Here is a 14862-nt window from a genome sequence, read left to right as displayed (position 1 = left end):
CTCCTCAATGATAACAGGAGTCGAAACCCACCTGTGGCAGATGTAGTCCAAAGATACACTTGTGCACGGGCAAGCACACACACAAAGGTGATAAATTGAAAAAGAAGGTCCCGATTTTGTGGGGTCATTATTCTGACTGTAATTACACTTTAATGGTATTTTGAAAAGGTTTTAAACCCAGCAGAAATGTTCAACAAGGTGACTAAATAGCATTAGTCTATTTCCTTTGCTAGCAATATATTTGCATTGCCTAGTTGTCATTCATTTATATCTATATGTAGAAAGAGATAGATATAGGCTAGATTCACAAAAGGACTTAGGCACCTAACTGCCACTTTAGGTGCCTAAATCCCAGAATCAGGCCCTACTAGGGTTCACAGAACCCCCACTCAGCTACTGCCAAACCCCATAAGCACCTAAATTTGTTCAGCACCCTAATTTGTGCAGAATTTTTTTCTGTAGATGCGTGGGTTTCTGTCTCTGTGCATGCAGACTGCAACCCAATACCAGGCATCCAGAGGACTAAGGCCCAGAGCGAGGCATGAACCAACAATGCTGATGCATTTTTAAGCCTATGCTTGTTATTGAGAGAGAAATCTTTAGGGAATATCCTTCTGCGATAAATCTGTTTTGCTGCAGTCTGTCACACTTGGCCTTGGTTTAAATCCACCTGTAGTTCCTGATCTGGTAGGCGATCTCAGAATTTTCCTATCAGAGCGGGACCCTCTAGATGAGCTTACCCCAAACACCTGGGTGGTAGAAGACCTCTCTCATAATGTTTGATTAGGGTACTTCCCCCCCCTGGATTTGGGAGCCCCCCCAATTCAACTCCCCCCACCACCTGAGGAATCAAAGGGATTTGAACAGGGGCCTGCCATCTCTGCGGTGTGTGCTCTAAACAGTATGCTATAGGATATTCTGACGTAGGGCTTCTTCAGTCTCTCATGCTGAAGCTGTTCCACTGTGGATAAACAATTTAAAAAGTCATTAGAGCAGGGGGACTGGATCCTGGGTCTCCCACATGATTACTCTAACCAGCAGGCTACAGAGTCATTTAGTGCTTTTGCACTTTCTCCCCACCCCACCCCACCATGATTCCTTCATTATGCATCCACAATACAATAGCTTTGAAAGGGGAGAGTGAGAATCCCAAACAGAGGGAGGCTCCTATCTCCAAGAGAGAGGCAGGGCTTAGCACACATCCCTTGGCTAGGCACCTCCCATTGGCTAGCTTAGTCAAGAATTCCACTCTGAGGTGCCTAACTCCCCCTATTCATTATATAGGGAGTCTAACTGCTGAACTCGGTCTTTGTGAATCCCAGGGATTTTCTAGGCGCCTGAAAGATCGGTGTGGCAATGTTCAACACCACCACTCCTGTTACTTTTTTTAATCTAGCCCATATATAGTGCTTGACTTGGAAACCTTTGTGATGTTTAAACATAGTTTTTTGTGTAATATATATATACAATACAATACAATATATATTTTGTATATATATTACACAAAAAACTATGTTTAAACATCACAAAGGTTTCCAAGTCAAGCACTCAAAAGTTGGGAAATGCCAGCTTTAAGCCTGTGCAATATTAATTCACCTCCCTCCCTTGTATGTCTGAATTATGATACAGTCTTTAATTACATTCTCAAATACTTTTTTTTCCACAGGAGCTTGAGAAATCCAGTGCACAGAATGACAGTGCTCCCTTAATGAGCAGCTATTCAATATTTTCTTTTCTCCTCCTTGTTCAATGTGCAGCCCTACACCTTGTTTACTGCACTCTAGCCAAACCTTGCTCTGAAAAGAGAACTATTAATTTCTTCATGAGCTTTTCTATGGTTCTCATCACTATAGTTTCAGAGGACTTCACATATATTAATGAATTTATTTTCACAACATCCCTGTCAGGTGAGAGGGTGTTATCCCCATTTTATAGATGGGGAACTGAGGCAAACAGAGAGATAGTCAAAAGTACCAGATTTCATGTCCTTCCTCCAAAGCATGGAGGCACTAGAGTTTTTAAAAAAGAAATTTACATGAGCAAAACAATGTATTTGTCATTAGCCTTGTTCTTGTAAAACGCTGACATGATTTGGCTGAATTTTTCCAAAAAAAATCTTCAGCCAGAGGCAGACACCCAGCATGGAAAATTTCAGCCCAAACAGTTAAAGTTTGGCAAAGTTATAAGCAACTGCAAATAGGATCTTATAATGGGAAGAGTCAGGCCACCTTGATTGTAAGTGGAGTTACCAGCTCTGCCTATTATAAAATCTAAATTGCACACTTTGTGTAACACAGCATTGTGTCGTTTTGCCTCTGAACATTCTGGTTGCTTACTGTTTTATTTTTTATTGCATATTTCCTTTGGAAGGCAAGAGAAGCATTGTGGCAGCAGTGTGCCATCCAGATCACTCATGCTATTCAGTACGTAGTGGAGTTTGCAAAGCGGATAACAGGCTTCATGGAGCTCTGTCAAAATGATCAAATTCTACTCCTTAAATCAGGTGAGTGGTTTCGTCAGTCATTCTCTCTTCAAATAACCTTACTTCTCCCCATCACAACCTTGCCTCCCCACACATGTAAACCCTACGTGATCTTCTGCGTTAATAACATTCATGTCTTCAGATCCCATTCCCTCTAAAGTCAATTGTGTTTTTCATTTACAGAAAAACTTAACTGTTAATTGCAGAAGCCACAAGCCCCAGCTTGACATGCCGTGTAAGGTATTATTGAGTTGAGCTGCTTGAATCACCAAACTGCTGCTTCTAAAACCACCACTTGATTTTAGTTAGTCAAATCCATGCGAACTGTGCCCTCTGGCCTCTCTGGTCAACTCTAATCATTTTAATGATGCTACAGCAATACCTATAATCTTATGTCAGTACTTAGTAGGAGAAATCCCTGTGGGCGATAATTAATACTGGAGTGAGCGTGGTTGGGTTGCGGCAGCATGCATTGACACTGTTGTGTGCGTGTGCGTGTTGTGGTGTGTGTATGGGGGGGCGGGGGGGTAGTTTTTCTGTCATGTCACACAGCAAGTCCCGCCCTTCTTTTAGAATAATCATTTTAAGAAGCACTCTGGTGACATTTAGTTGTTAGGAATTGTGAGCTTGCAATAACTCCATGTCACTCAGTAGGACCAAATGGTATTATCAAACAAGCTGCATCTGGTTATTAACTGCATTACCCTGTGCTACCCTGGTCCCCAGATCTGGCAGAGGCTGGGATGTAGCATGAGGCAGTTTCTTTGAGCTAGAGAAGTGCCTTGTGTCATTCAACAGAGAACTCTCAGGCAGTTCTGAAAGAGGTAGTGTGATCCAGTCCTTGCTCAGAAGGCTGTGGCTATAATATGGGACCAAGATGCTGGAGGCAGGTGCAAACTGCAGAAAAATAAGAGGACCAGCAGGAATACAGAAAATTCCCTGGAAAAGAAGGCTCTTAGCATGAGAATAATTAATAATATCCTCATTAACAATCCAGCTTCTGCATTAAACAACTGTATTCATTTGACTGGTAAAGCAAAAGAAACAGGAGCACTTCAAAAAAAGATTCAATGACATTTGGACATAAAATGTATTAAGAGAACCCTAATTAGCTACAGAGTGTATAAACTGCTAAGGTTTTACTGCCCCTCATGCTGCTAATATTGAGCAGAGCTAGCCAGAATTCTGGGATTTTTCTCACAGTTTCCTTCAAAAAACCCCCTTTGAATTTTTCCTGTGAGGAAATTCTGGTTTCTCTGTGGTAAAGTTTAAAAATGTGACAAAGTGTTATTTCCCCCCTTGCATTCCACACCCTCTGACTGTTTCTCCTCTTTTTCCATTATGAGAAAGGGGGGAAGCCTACGTTTCACACTTTCTTACAGTTTTCCAACTGAAAACATCATGGAAACAGTGTGGAAAAGTGTGTGTAGGGGGAAACAATTTTTACATTTAAAAGTAGAACTTCCATTTTTAAGCTAATTTACTGTCAGAAAACACTTTGTTACAGTTTTCAAACTAGCAAACATTGGAAAACTATCAGAAAGTGTGGAAACCCCCATAATATCTAAATGGAAAAACTTCAAAAAATCCAGAAAAAAATGTCCTAATTTTTTTCTTTTCATAGAAAAATTTGGGATGCTTTTTCAAAAACTTTCATGTAAAAATTTTTTAATGAAACCCTTTAAAAAAACAACTTTTAATCAGAAAATGTTTGACTAGCTATACTACTGAAATTAGAGATGGCCTGATAATATGCACTCCCCCTAGAAAAAGTGGAGCTCTAAACGGAAGGGAAATGGGACTGGATCATGAATTGCTTCCTTCTCTGGTCAGTGGCAGAGGCAGAGATTGGAGGGTGAGTTGTCTCCTACTCAGATCCCATCAGCAAATGTGTAGGTTGTGGTGTGGTGTTTGAGTGGGATTCACAAGGGGGACATAGATGCTGCAACACTCCATATTGCAGCACCTAACTTTACGGTAGAGCTAGGTAAACAGTGGATTTTTCAGTTCGATGACATTTCTGAACAATCAAAAAAGAAAAACTGAAAATCAAAAAATTGTGAAAAATATCAGTGTATCGAAAAATTCTATTTTAGGTCAAACAAAACAAAATCTGAAAATAGATTTTTTTTCCTAGCACTTGTGAAGGGCTCGATAGTGGCGGTGGAAGAAACCACTACTACAACTTTTAGCCCAGTGCTTAGAGCACTCATCTGGGATGGGAAGCCCTCCGTTCAACTCCACTTCTGCCTGATATGAAGAAGGGATTTTAACTGGGGTGTCCTACATTATAGCCCAGCCACTGGGGCTATGGTATATTATGGGTAGGGCCTTTCTAAATCTCTCCTGTTGAAGTTGATCAACTTTTTACAAATAATTAAATATGAACTGGCATAGCAGGAATGGAGCCTGGGGATCAAAGTGGAACAGCTTCAACAAGAGAAACGGAGAGAGGCCTGTCCCACAATATCCCATAGCCCTGGGGTGAAGGCATTTTTTCTGGGAGATGTGAAACCCACGTTCAAATCCCTGCTCCACACTAAGTAGAGCGGAAAGTTGAACCTGGGTCTCCAATGCCCTGGGGGAGGGCTAAAGGCTGTAAGGAGGGGACACAACATCCTCTCCCTGCTGTTTTGTGGGAGTTTCAACATGCTCTGAGCACGTCTACCAGATTGAGCCCCCCAAAAGGCGGGGGAATACCTACTTCTAATCCCACCTCAGGTTTCAGCGTGAGTTAGACACCACGCTGCTGTGCAGTGTCAAGATTTAGGCAGGTGTGCAAATGCCCCGCTGCTGACATTTAGGCCCCTTGGGGACTTCAGTAGTGGGAAGTTAGGCACCTAGGCCCAGATCTACAAAGATATTTAGGCTCCTAACTTCTGTTGAAATCAGTGGAAGTTAGAAACATAAATACCTGTGTGGATCTGGGCCTTAGGGATTTAGGCACTTACAGGGTTAGGGGGCTGCTGAGCAGGCCAGTGACTGTGAATGCCAGTGGCACATAATATTGGACTTAGGTGCTTAAGCCCCGCTGTAAATCCCACCATTTGTGCAGAAGGTTGTTTCTGTTCATTGGTATTTTGCAAGAAACTTTTTTGAAATTTAATACATTCTGCTTTCAAAAGTGCCTTGAAACATCATAGAATCATAGAATATCAGGGTTGGAAGGGACCCCAGAAGGTCAGCTAGTCCAACCCCCTGCTCAAAGCAGGACCAATTCCCAGTTAAATCATCCCAGCCAGGGCTTTGTCAAGCCTGACCTTAAAAACCTCTAAGGAAGGAGATTCTACCACCTCCCTAGGTAATGCATTCCAGTGTTTCACCACCCTCCTAGTGAAAAAGTTTTTCCTAATATCCAATCTAAACCTCCCCCACTGCAACTTGAGACCATTACTCCTCGTTCTGTCATCTGCTACCATTGAGAACAGTCTAGAGCCATCCTCTTTGGAACCCCCTTTCACGTAGCTGAAAGCAGCTATCAAATCCCCCCTCATTCTTCTCTTCTGCAGGCTAAACAATCCCAGCTCCCTCAGCCTCTCCTCATAACTCATGTGTTCCAGTCCCCTAATCATTTTTGTTGCCCTTCGCTGGACTCTCTCCAATTTATCCACATCCTTCTTGAAGTGTGGGGCCCAAAACTGGACACAGTACTCCAGATGAGGCCTCACCAATGTCGAATAGAGGGGAACGATCACGTCCCTCGATCTGCTCGCTATGCCCCTACTTATACAGCCCAAAATGCCATTGGCCTTCTTGGCAACAAGGGCACACTGGTGACTCATATCTAGCTTCTCGTCCACTGTCACCCCTAGGTCCTTTTCCGCAGAACTGCTGCCTAGCCATTCGGTCCCTAGTCTGTAGCTGTGCATTGGGTTCTTCCGTCCTAAGTGCAGGACCCTGCACTTATCCTTATTGAACCTCATCAGATTTCTTTTGGCCCAATCCTCCAATTTGTCTAGGTCTTTCTGTATCCTATCCCTGCCCTCCAGCATATCTACCACTCCTCCCAGTTTAGTATCATCCGCAAATTTGCTGAGAGTGCAATCCACACCATCCTCCAGATCATTTATGAAGATATTGAACAAAACCGGCCCCAGGACCGACCCCTGGGGCACTCCACTTGACACCGGTTGCCAACTAGACATGGAGCCATTGATCACTACCCGTTGAGCCCGACAATCTAGCCAACTTTCTACCCACCTTGTAGTGCATTCATCCAGTAACGAAGTATGTGTAGTTTTCATAGTCTTTCCTTGTCCAACAGGCTGCTTGGAAGTGGTTTTGGTGAGAATGTGCCGTGCCTTCAATCCACTCAACAACACTGTTCTGTTTGAAGGAAAGTATGGAGGAATGCAAATGTTCAAAGCTTTGGGTAGGTTTGCCTTTTTTATTTTCATCCATTACAGTGAGCCAAATTCTGGAGTGAGTGGGAGACTTACCTTTCTAAATATAACCACCCTCCCAACCAAAAGTCATTAGCAGCTTTTGAATCTTTTACCTTTAGCACTGAAGAACAGGGAACTGCCATTTAAACTCACAAAGTAACTCCAATAGCTGCTAGCAGTAGGAAGCTGTTTTTCCCTAATAGAAAAGGAGCAATGGGAGGTTTGCAAGATACACTTTGGCAGTGTGCCACGTAAGGACTGAATAAAATATGAATGAAGATTTCAGAATTTGGCCTATAGTGATCCCAGCCTCATTTGTGGTTGACATTTGCACTGGTGTGTAATATCAGCATGACATCAGCTAAAAGAATGGTTTCAATATTGAAACCCGTGTGGAAGGAAGGTGAATGTTGCAGAACGGGTAAGTGGATGAAGTCTATTTTGGCCTCTTGGCAGAGGCAGATGGATGGATGGATCCCACAAAGGTCATGAGGGGGCACCAATGGGTTATCCAGAATACTCTGAAGCTTGAGAAAGATTCAGGCAAAGCTCAGGTTCATTCTGATTCGTTTGGTAGAGCAACTGTTTAATTCCTCATCACTATATGTAACATGCATGATGACTGTTACCTTGCTTGTAGTGTTACCTTATAAATTATGTCAGTGTTCTGGTTGTGAGAATAATTAACCTGTTAATCATTCAGCAATCAGAACCAAAGCCAATGAAGGTTTCAATATTGGTAGTAATTAATAAATATTTAGCTCATTGCTTACATATACATCATATATAAACATTCCATGTATGTTTAGCTGGTTTTCTTTGTCCCATAGCATGTTTTCCCCCAAACTTCTAAGAAGGCTATCTTATACTGTTATTGATGGGATGTTGTAGGAGATCGCTGTTCTGTATTAGTCAGATTCCTTTTGTAGATGTCACTTTGGTTTCAAAAACAAGATTTTCTTTCATAAAGAGAAAGAAAATTCTTGGCTAACATTTCTGTGTGACATTGCAAAAGACATTTTTTTTTCCTTGATTTTTTCTTTGGAGTTTTCAGAGAAAGAGTGTTTCACACTTTGTACTGAATAGATACTGATTCATTGAAAGTTCTAGTGATATGCAGCTGCAAATGCTACTTTTTAAATAGCCTCACATTCCATGTGAGTGCAAATTCAGCAGTCAATGAAAGCGTTCACCTAACCAAAACACTTGCTCACTTACTTGCACTCTTTCTCTCTCTCACTCAGATGTGTGCACGCACGCACACACACGCGCACTCCTGACATCAAAACAAGCAGCTTTTCAAGGCAGATTAAAGAGCTGATAAATTTCTAGCATTGACTTTGTTCTCTGTGATCTGTAGGTTCTGATGATCTGGTGAATGAAGCATTTGACTTTGCAAAGAACTTATGTTCCTTACAGCTGACTGAGGAAGAGATTGCGTTGTTTTCGTCTGCTGTTCTGATATCACCAGGTAGTTATCTCCAAGTATTTTGATAAATCCTCTTTTTCACTGCATCCTTGTTCATATTTTTTTGCCGGCATAAACAGCTGTTGTTCCTACTTAAACTGGCACACTAAGTAATTGAAGAATTGCCTGGATTATTCTCAAAAGTTTTCTTGAATACATTATATTGACAGCAGTTAACCTGCTGGAAATAGGCTCAGAACAAAATATGGCTACACCAGCCTAAAGAGCCACAGGTAGGCAGATTTATGACCTGCCTGTTATCCAAAACATTCTGACCAGCTGTTCAGAACCTGAATTAAATTATAGAAAAATAACTGGCTGGATCTAAGCCAAGTATTGTCTCTTCAACATTCAACAGCACTGTCATAAGATGAAGGAAGAAAAATAGGAACACTAGAAAGAGAGAGGGGGCCAGATTGTGTGTGATAGGTATAGATACTGATTACAAGTAGGGCAGAACAGCATTTCCCCAGGTGGACCTCTGAGAGATATTGTGCCTCAGGGAGGCATATTCCTTCTTGAATTTCAGGTAGCACAGGGCCTCAGCTCCTTCCTTCCCACTCTGAGGCAGCAGGCACTCTCATGGTTAGCACTAGGGAGCATGCTCTGCCTTTGGTAGAGTATAGGGACAGCACTGTGACTGGCTTCTCCTGTGGGATGGGAGCAAGCAGGGCAAGGGCCTTCCCCATACTGCCCACCTGTACAAGGGCAAGTCAGAAATACATTTATTGTCATGGGAATATGCTCATTTGCTCAAAATACCCATAGTCACACATATGTGTTTGAAAACACACTGGCTGAATGAATGTTCATGGAAAAGCAGAAAAACCAGGGTCTGGACCATGGGTGATTGGATCAGATCACAAGCTGAATCTAGTGGACATATTCACAATTCAGTGTGGGATTTTTTAAAAGCACCTTAGGGAGAAGTACTTTCCCACGGAAAGTTAATGGGTATTGTGCGCCTACCTCCTTCAGGCCTATATATCGCCCCTACACACACACACACAATTCACCCAGTTCTGCTCCTGGCCTCCTCTAGGTTTCTCTGCCCTTTGTCACATCTGTGGAGGAGATTAATTTAGATAAAATTAGACCAGCATAGATGGTGTCAACACGCTTGATATCTTCATAATAACATGTGCTGCAAGGATTCTGGTCCTTGTTATTTCTACAGGAGATTTTGTGTTCTGTAACAGTTTGCTCATTGATGGAAGGGATGATCCAGTGAGTACTTGCTGCAGGTTAGTACCATTAGCTTTGTAGGTAGAGTCACCGGATACAAAGCCGCTTTTCTAGGATGTTTTCTTGGCTGGAAAGTTCCTCAGCCACAGGAGAAAGGACAGCAGCAGTGCTGTGTGCAGAATCATACTTCTCCAACCAAGCTTTGTTTTATATTACAAAACCTTCACAATGTGCAGAGGTGGAATCCTTGTGTTTTTGTATTTAAATCTTCATTGAGAGTTGTGTTCCAATTTGATGTCTTACAACAGTGACTCGGAAATATAGGATCTGATCCAAGGCACATTTAAATCAGTGGGAAACTTTCCATTCACTTCAGTCGGCTTTGTCTCAGGCTAGTACAGCACATCCGTAGAAAAGGTGTGTGACAAGTGCAGTAGTTGAATGTGTTTGGGAGCTAGAGAAACTTCAGTGAAATCAAATTTCTACCCAATGTTATGCCTCAGACAATACAGGAAGGAAGAGCAAATTACTGCTTCAGCCAGCCAGCAAGATCTGGTAACAAATCTGTCAATAATTCTAAGACTATGGCACTTTCTTTGGGCCTGATCCAAACCCCACTGAAGTAATGGACATATTCCCATTAACTTTAGTTGGTTTTGATGCAGCCTTTTATGCTTAGCTGCAGGGAGATGGTACATGGATATCAAAATATTGATTCATCCCTATGGTCCTCTAAATAACCCATCGTTTGGAAAGTACCAAATGTTTCTACTTGGTACTAGTATTTGCTGTCAACTGAGAATCCCTTGCTCATTTCTACTTTTTCTAAACCATTTGTGGATGTATTTAGCACTCAGAAAAGTGAGTGACTCAGCCCTGACTTTGAGACAATTGAACTGCAGGCAAGTGTTCCGAAAGCTTCCCCATTAGCTTTGCTAATGAATTCAGTCCTGCTATACAACCGTCCTGCTACAGTACTCAAGTGCTGCACCTCTCTGGAACAGAAATGGTTGGATATAGCAAGCTGTTTGGGAGTTGTGTCCTATAGATAAACAGGAGCAACTACCAAACTCATATTCACTGTGCTCCAACTCGGAATTTCAGTCTGCTCTTCAGAGGCACAAGAATGGTTACTGTAATATCCCATAGTTCTCCCTTTCATCTCTTGAATGGGTCTTTCCTACACACAGACATGAAACCTGTCAGAAAGACGCGTGTAACTGATTTCTTTTCTCACCCACATCACAAAGAAACGAATGTCAAAGCGAATGCTATGTGCCACTTCTTTCTGCAGTGTGTGTGTGTTTGTATATGGGAAAGGGGTAATATGACAGACAGATGGGTTGAAACACCATGTATGACTATGCCAAACTCTTTTTCATGAACTTAACAACTGTTATGCTTTGTGCCAAACAGCCCTAATGTGTATCATTAGACACCAAAACGTAATTCACAAACACTGTGTACCAACAATGCTGGTTCATTTTTAAACCCATGCTTGTTACTGAGAGAAAAATCCTTAGGGAATATCCCTCTGTGATAAATCTGTTTTGCTGTAGTCTGCCACACTGGGCCTTGGTTTAAATCCACTAGAGTGCATGTTTTTATGACAGCATAAAATTTAGCACTTCATGTATGAAGTCTGAATATTACTGTATGCTCACTTAGGCAGGTGTTATGTAAGCTCTTAGCTAATCTTGTTACTACTGCTATTACCGAATTCAGTTGCTTACCTTATGTGAACAAGATTCTTTATCTTTCTAACAAGGTTCCTTTCTCTGAGCATCTGTTCAGTGTCTGGAGACCTCAGCTCTGTCTCTTTTCAGCAAAGGCTCAGACTAGTGTGTTCCAAACAGCAATCTTTTCATGCTACACCCTTTTCATGCACTTCTCTTCACACAGGGCCTGACAAAACGATAGTATCTTGTTAATTATATGTTGAAACATCACCATTATCTGGCCTGTATGATAAATTTATATTAATGGTTAGTTTACAATAATCCTATGTAATCAGTGCCATTACTTCACTTCTGTCTCTGATTAACAAAATAAGCATCTGAATGAGGGAAGGGCTCTTCTGCACCTCCTGGCTCTTTCTGTAAAATTCATCTTCTGCACTAAGATAGATTTTTCATTTCCTATTTGAAAGCCAAAAACTATTTCTAAGATCCAATCTGAATAGACAGAGAGAGAGAGAGAGATTTGCAGCATGATAACAAAAAAAAGTTTACTGGTACAGTAAATGCATTGTATTAATGGACTCAGAATTGAATCAAGATCTGCTGCACCACTTGCCATATGGTTGTTTCAGGAAGCCATGAGTTGGGAGAATATAGATCCTTATCTTTCCCTGAAATCAGGGGGAGTTTTGCCTTTGACTTCAGTACAAGTAAGATAGGTTCCAAGCAGCTATTTCTGTAAATGTATTATCCCAGATAATTTAGAATTTATTTTATCTGGAGCCATGTAAAAAGGAGTGTATTTTTTAAATAATTGCACTTCAAGATGTTGCAACAAAAAAATTCATCTAAAGTATTAAGAAACTCTTTTGAAGGAAACTATTTCTGTTCATTCAGACTTAACTGTTGGTCTCAAAATGTTAGCCCAGTTGAGACTCTGGTTTATTTAATTTTAAATTTTCAAATTGTTATATTTTATTACTGTCAAAGAGGTGTGATTACTTTGATCAGTTTGTTTATTCTTTCTGTACTCAGTAGACACTCAGATAGCATTACTTGTGAGATATGAAATAGATATTCAGATTGTGAGATCTGTTATTGTGATATTATATAATATATATATATTATATTATTATATTATTATCTGATATTGTGAGATATTACTCTGTGAGATATGAAATAGAGAAATATGAACTAGAAAACAACAGTATAAATGAATTACTTGGACCTTGCTTAATTTTTTTGCAGGAGTTGTCCATTTTGTCACATCTTTCTCTCTTTTGTCCTTTTTTAAAAATCCTCATAGTCAAGTTCAAACATGTAAAGGCAGTGCATTGGTAGCAAGTACGTACTTCATGTCCATGACTTGAACTCCCAGGTGATCTTATAGTAGTTCATAACATCCTGCCTCTGAAATCATGTGTTAATAGCACTGCAGTCCCTCAGCATAATGAGATTATTATTAACTCTTGTCAGCCTGGTATGTGGTGCCCATGTGTGAATGAGCTGGTTCATTTTCCTTGTTCTTGTTGGCTTTAGCCCTTGCCTTTCTTCTTTGTCAGATCGAGCCTGGCTAATAGAACCAAGAAAGGTCCAGAAACTTCAGGAAAAGATTTATTTTGCACTTCAACATGTGATTCAGAAGAACCATCTTGATGATGAGACCTTGGCAAAGGTAGATCCTTAGAACATGCTAGTTCATGACTATATTAACGGAACAAGTGTTCCTAAAATTCAGGAGTGTTGCCAACATGTACATAGCAATTCTATTATAACTCTTATATATCTGATAACCAAAGTAAGGCTTTGATAGAGGATGATTTCAAAGTGGAGGAACAGCAATAGTGCTGCCGAAGGTGAAGTGGCAATTTAGTCAGTATCAGATTATCTAATGCAGTATTCAAAATGTAATCTTTTTTTTTAAAGAATTCACTGAGAATGAGAGTCAGAAGACTCTGGAAGATATTAATATAAGAATTCAGAAAGCAAGCTCAGTCTTAATATATTTCCCCACTGAATAAGGGTAAGAAAGAAAGTGTTACCATTTTATAATATTTTGTTTCAGTTGTTCGACTGAGGGGGTAATAAATTCTGGAATTTGCAATCACATAAGGGGAACATAGCATTGAGTTATCCCTGACTGTTCACAGCCATAGATCATCCTGAATAAATCTGGTATTTATTCTTTATTCTATTGGCCAAACTATTTTGCTTCTGAGTTGCTGTAATTGTAATTCTTTAGTCTATTGGCCAAACTATTTTGCTTCTGAGTTGCTGTAATTGTAATTGTTTAAAAGAGAAATAAAATTTGTAAACTTGAAATGAGGCAGGTCCCTTCCAGATTTCAGTAGAACCAAGATAATAGCTTTATAAATTGGGCTGGTAAGGCTTCTTACTGAAATGCTCCTATACACATATCTGCTAACATCGGGGGAAAGTGTAGGCACATTGTTCTAGAAAATCAAATGGAGAGCGCATAGCGAATCTGGCCCCCTGCTTTTTTCATGTCCACTGTAAGGATCACAAAGATACTTATTTTGTAATTTTTAGAGATTTCATATCTGTCAAATGTATGTACTACTGTAAAAAATTTATTGAAACTGTCATCAGAAAAGCAAGGCAGTCCTGGTAAATAAATAAACCTCCCATTAATTTCAATCAGAGTTTTGCCAGAGGAAGGACTCTGAAATGTGTGGCATGCATTACATAAATTGTAAATTCAGAGGAAATGGAGACATTTTAATTAGGTAGGCTCCTTACGTAACTGCACTCAAATCTGTTGCTAGACAAAAAATATGTTACTTTCCACAGGAAATTCTCTCGGTTTATGTAGTGGTATTTTGATTCAGTTAACGGCAGCATGCTATATGCTTAGTTTTTCTAGGGAAAAAAAAGGGAGTTATTGCTATTCTTTTCCCTGGTACCCTATCTTATTGCCTTCCTTTTTCACTACAACCATTAGTGGTTCTTTGGTGCTATTACGGGAATGAGACTTCATTAAGGACCACCTCCAATATGCAGCCCTCTTTCTTAAATGGCCACTTTAAAGTAACACCAAGGTTTCTAGGACAATTGTGTTTGGCCTTTAATTAAAAAACAGTCTCTTCTAGACCATTTCATTTTGCCGGTTGGTGTGGTCATTTTAAACAGGTTTCACTATTCTCAGTGAATCACAGTCAGTTACTCTTCCACCCAGCAGGATGCTACCTCTGTTCATTCTGGAAACCCTGCTTTATTCTAAACACTTTCTTGCTCTTTTTTTCCCCTTACAGTTAGTAGCCAAGATACCAACCATTACTGCACTTTGCAACTTGCATGGAGAGAAACTGCAGGTATTTAAGCAATCTCATCCAGATATAGTGAATACACTGTTTCCTCCATTGTACAAGGAGCTTTTCAATCCAGACTCTACCACGGGCTGCAAGTGAAGGGGAAGATAGAATTGTCACATAGTCCTGGAATGCATCACTGTTAAGACAAAAGAAATGTTTTCATGAAGACTTATTAAAAATGTCACTACTGCAACACTAGGAATGTCCTGCACTTAATAGAATTATTTTTCACCGCTACAGTTTGAAGAATGTAAATATGCACCTCTGAGTGGGGCTCTTTTATTCTTGTCTTTCTTTTACTTCTTTTTTTTTTAACTGACCATAAATATAC

The 14862-nt window shown here is 40.4% G+C and overlaps 1 protein-coding gene across 1 annotated transcript in view; it reads left to right on the top strand.

Annotated features, from left to right (window-relative positions):
* Positions 1-14649, top strand: part of RORB (RAR related orphan receptor B) — a 201663-nt gene extending 187014 nt beyond the window's left edge. Inside the window, exons 6-10 of the mRNA XM_084628124.1 lie at positions 2371-2503; positions 6747-6854; positions 8228-8338; positions 12762-12874; positions 14472-14649. Coding sequence (XP_084484250.1) covers positions 2371-2503; positions 6747-6854; positions 8228-8338; positions 12762-12874; positions 14472-14627 — 621 coding nt within the window. The 3' untranslated portion in view covers positions 14628-14649. The remainder of the gene's footprint in view (positions 1-2370; positions 2504-6746; positions 6855-8227; positions 8339-12761; positions 12875-14471) is intronic.
* The last annotated feature ends 213 nt before the right edge of the window (positions 14650-14862 follow it).

This window comes from Lepidochelys olivacea (genome assembly GCF_965140295.1).
Source record: "Lepidochelys olivacea isolate rLepOli2 genome assembly, chromosome: 5".
NCBI lineage: Eukaryota > Metazoa > Chordata > Testudines > Cheloniidae > Lepidochelys > Lepidochelys olivacea.
This window is presented reverse-complemented; position numbering and strand designations above follow the sequence as displayed.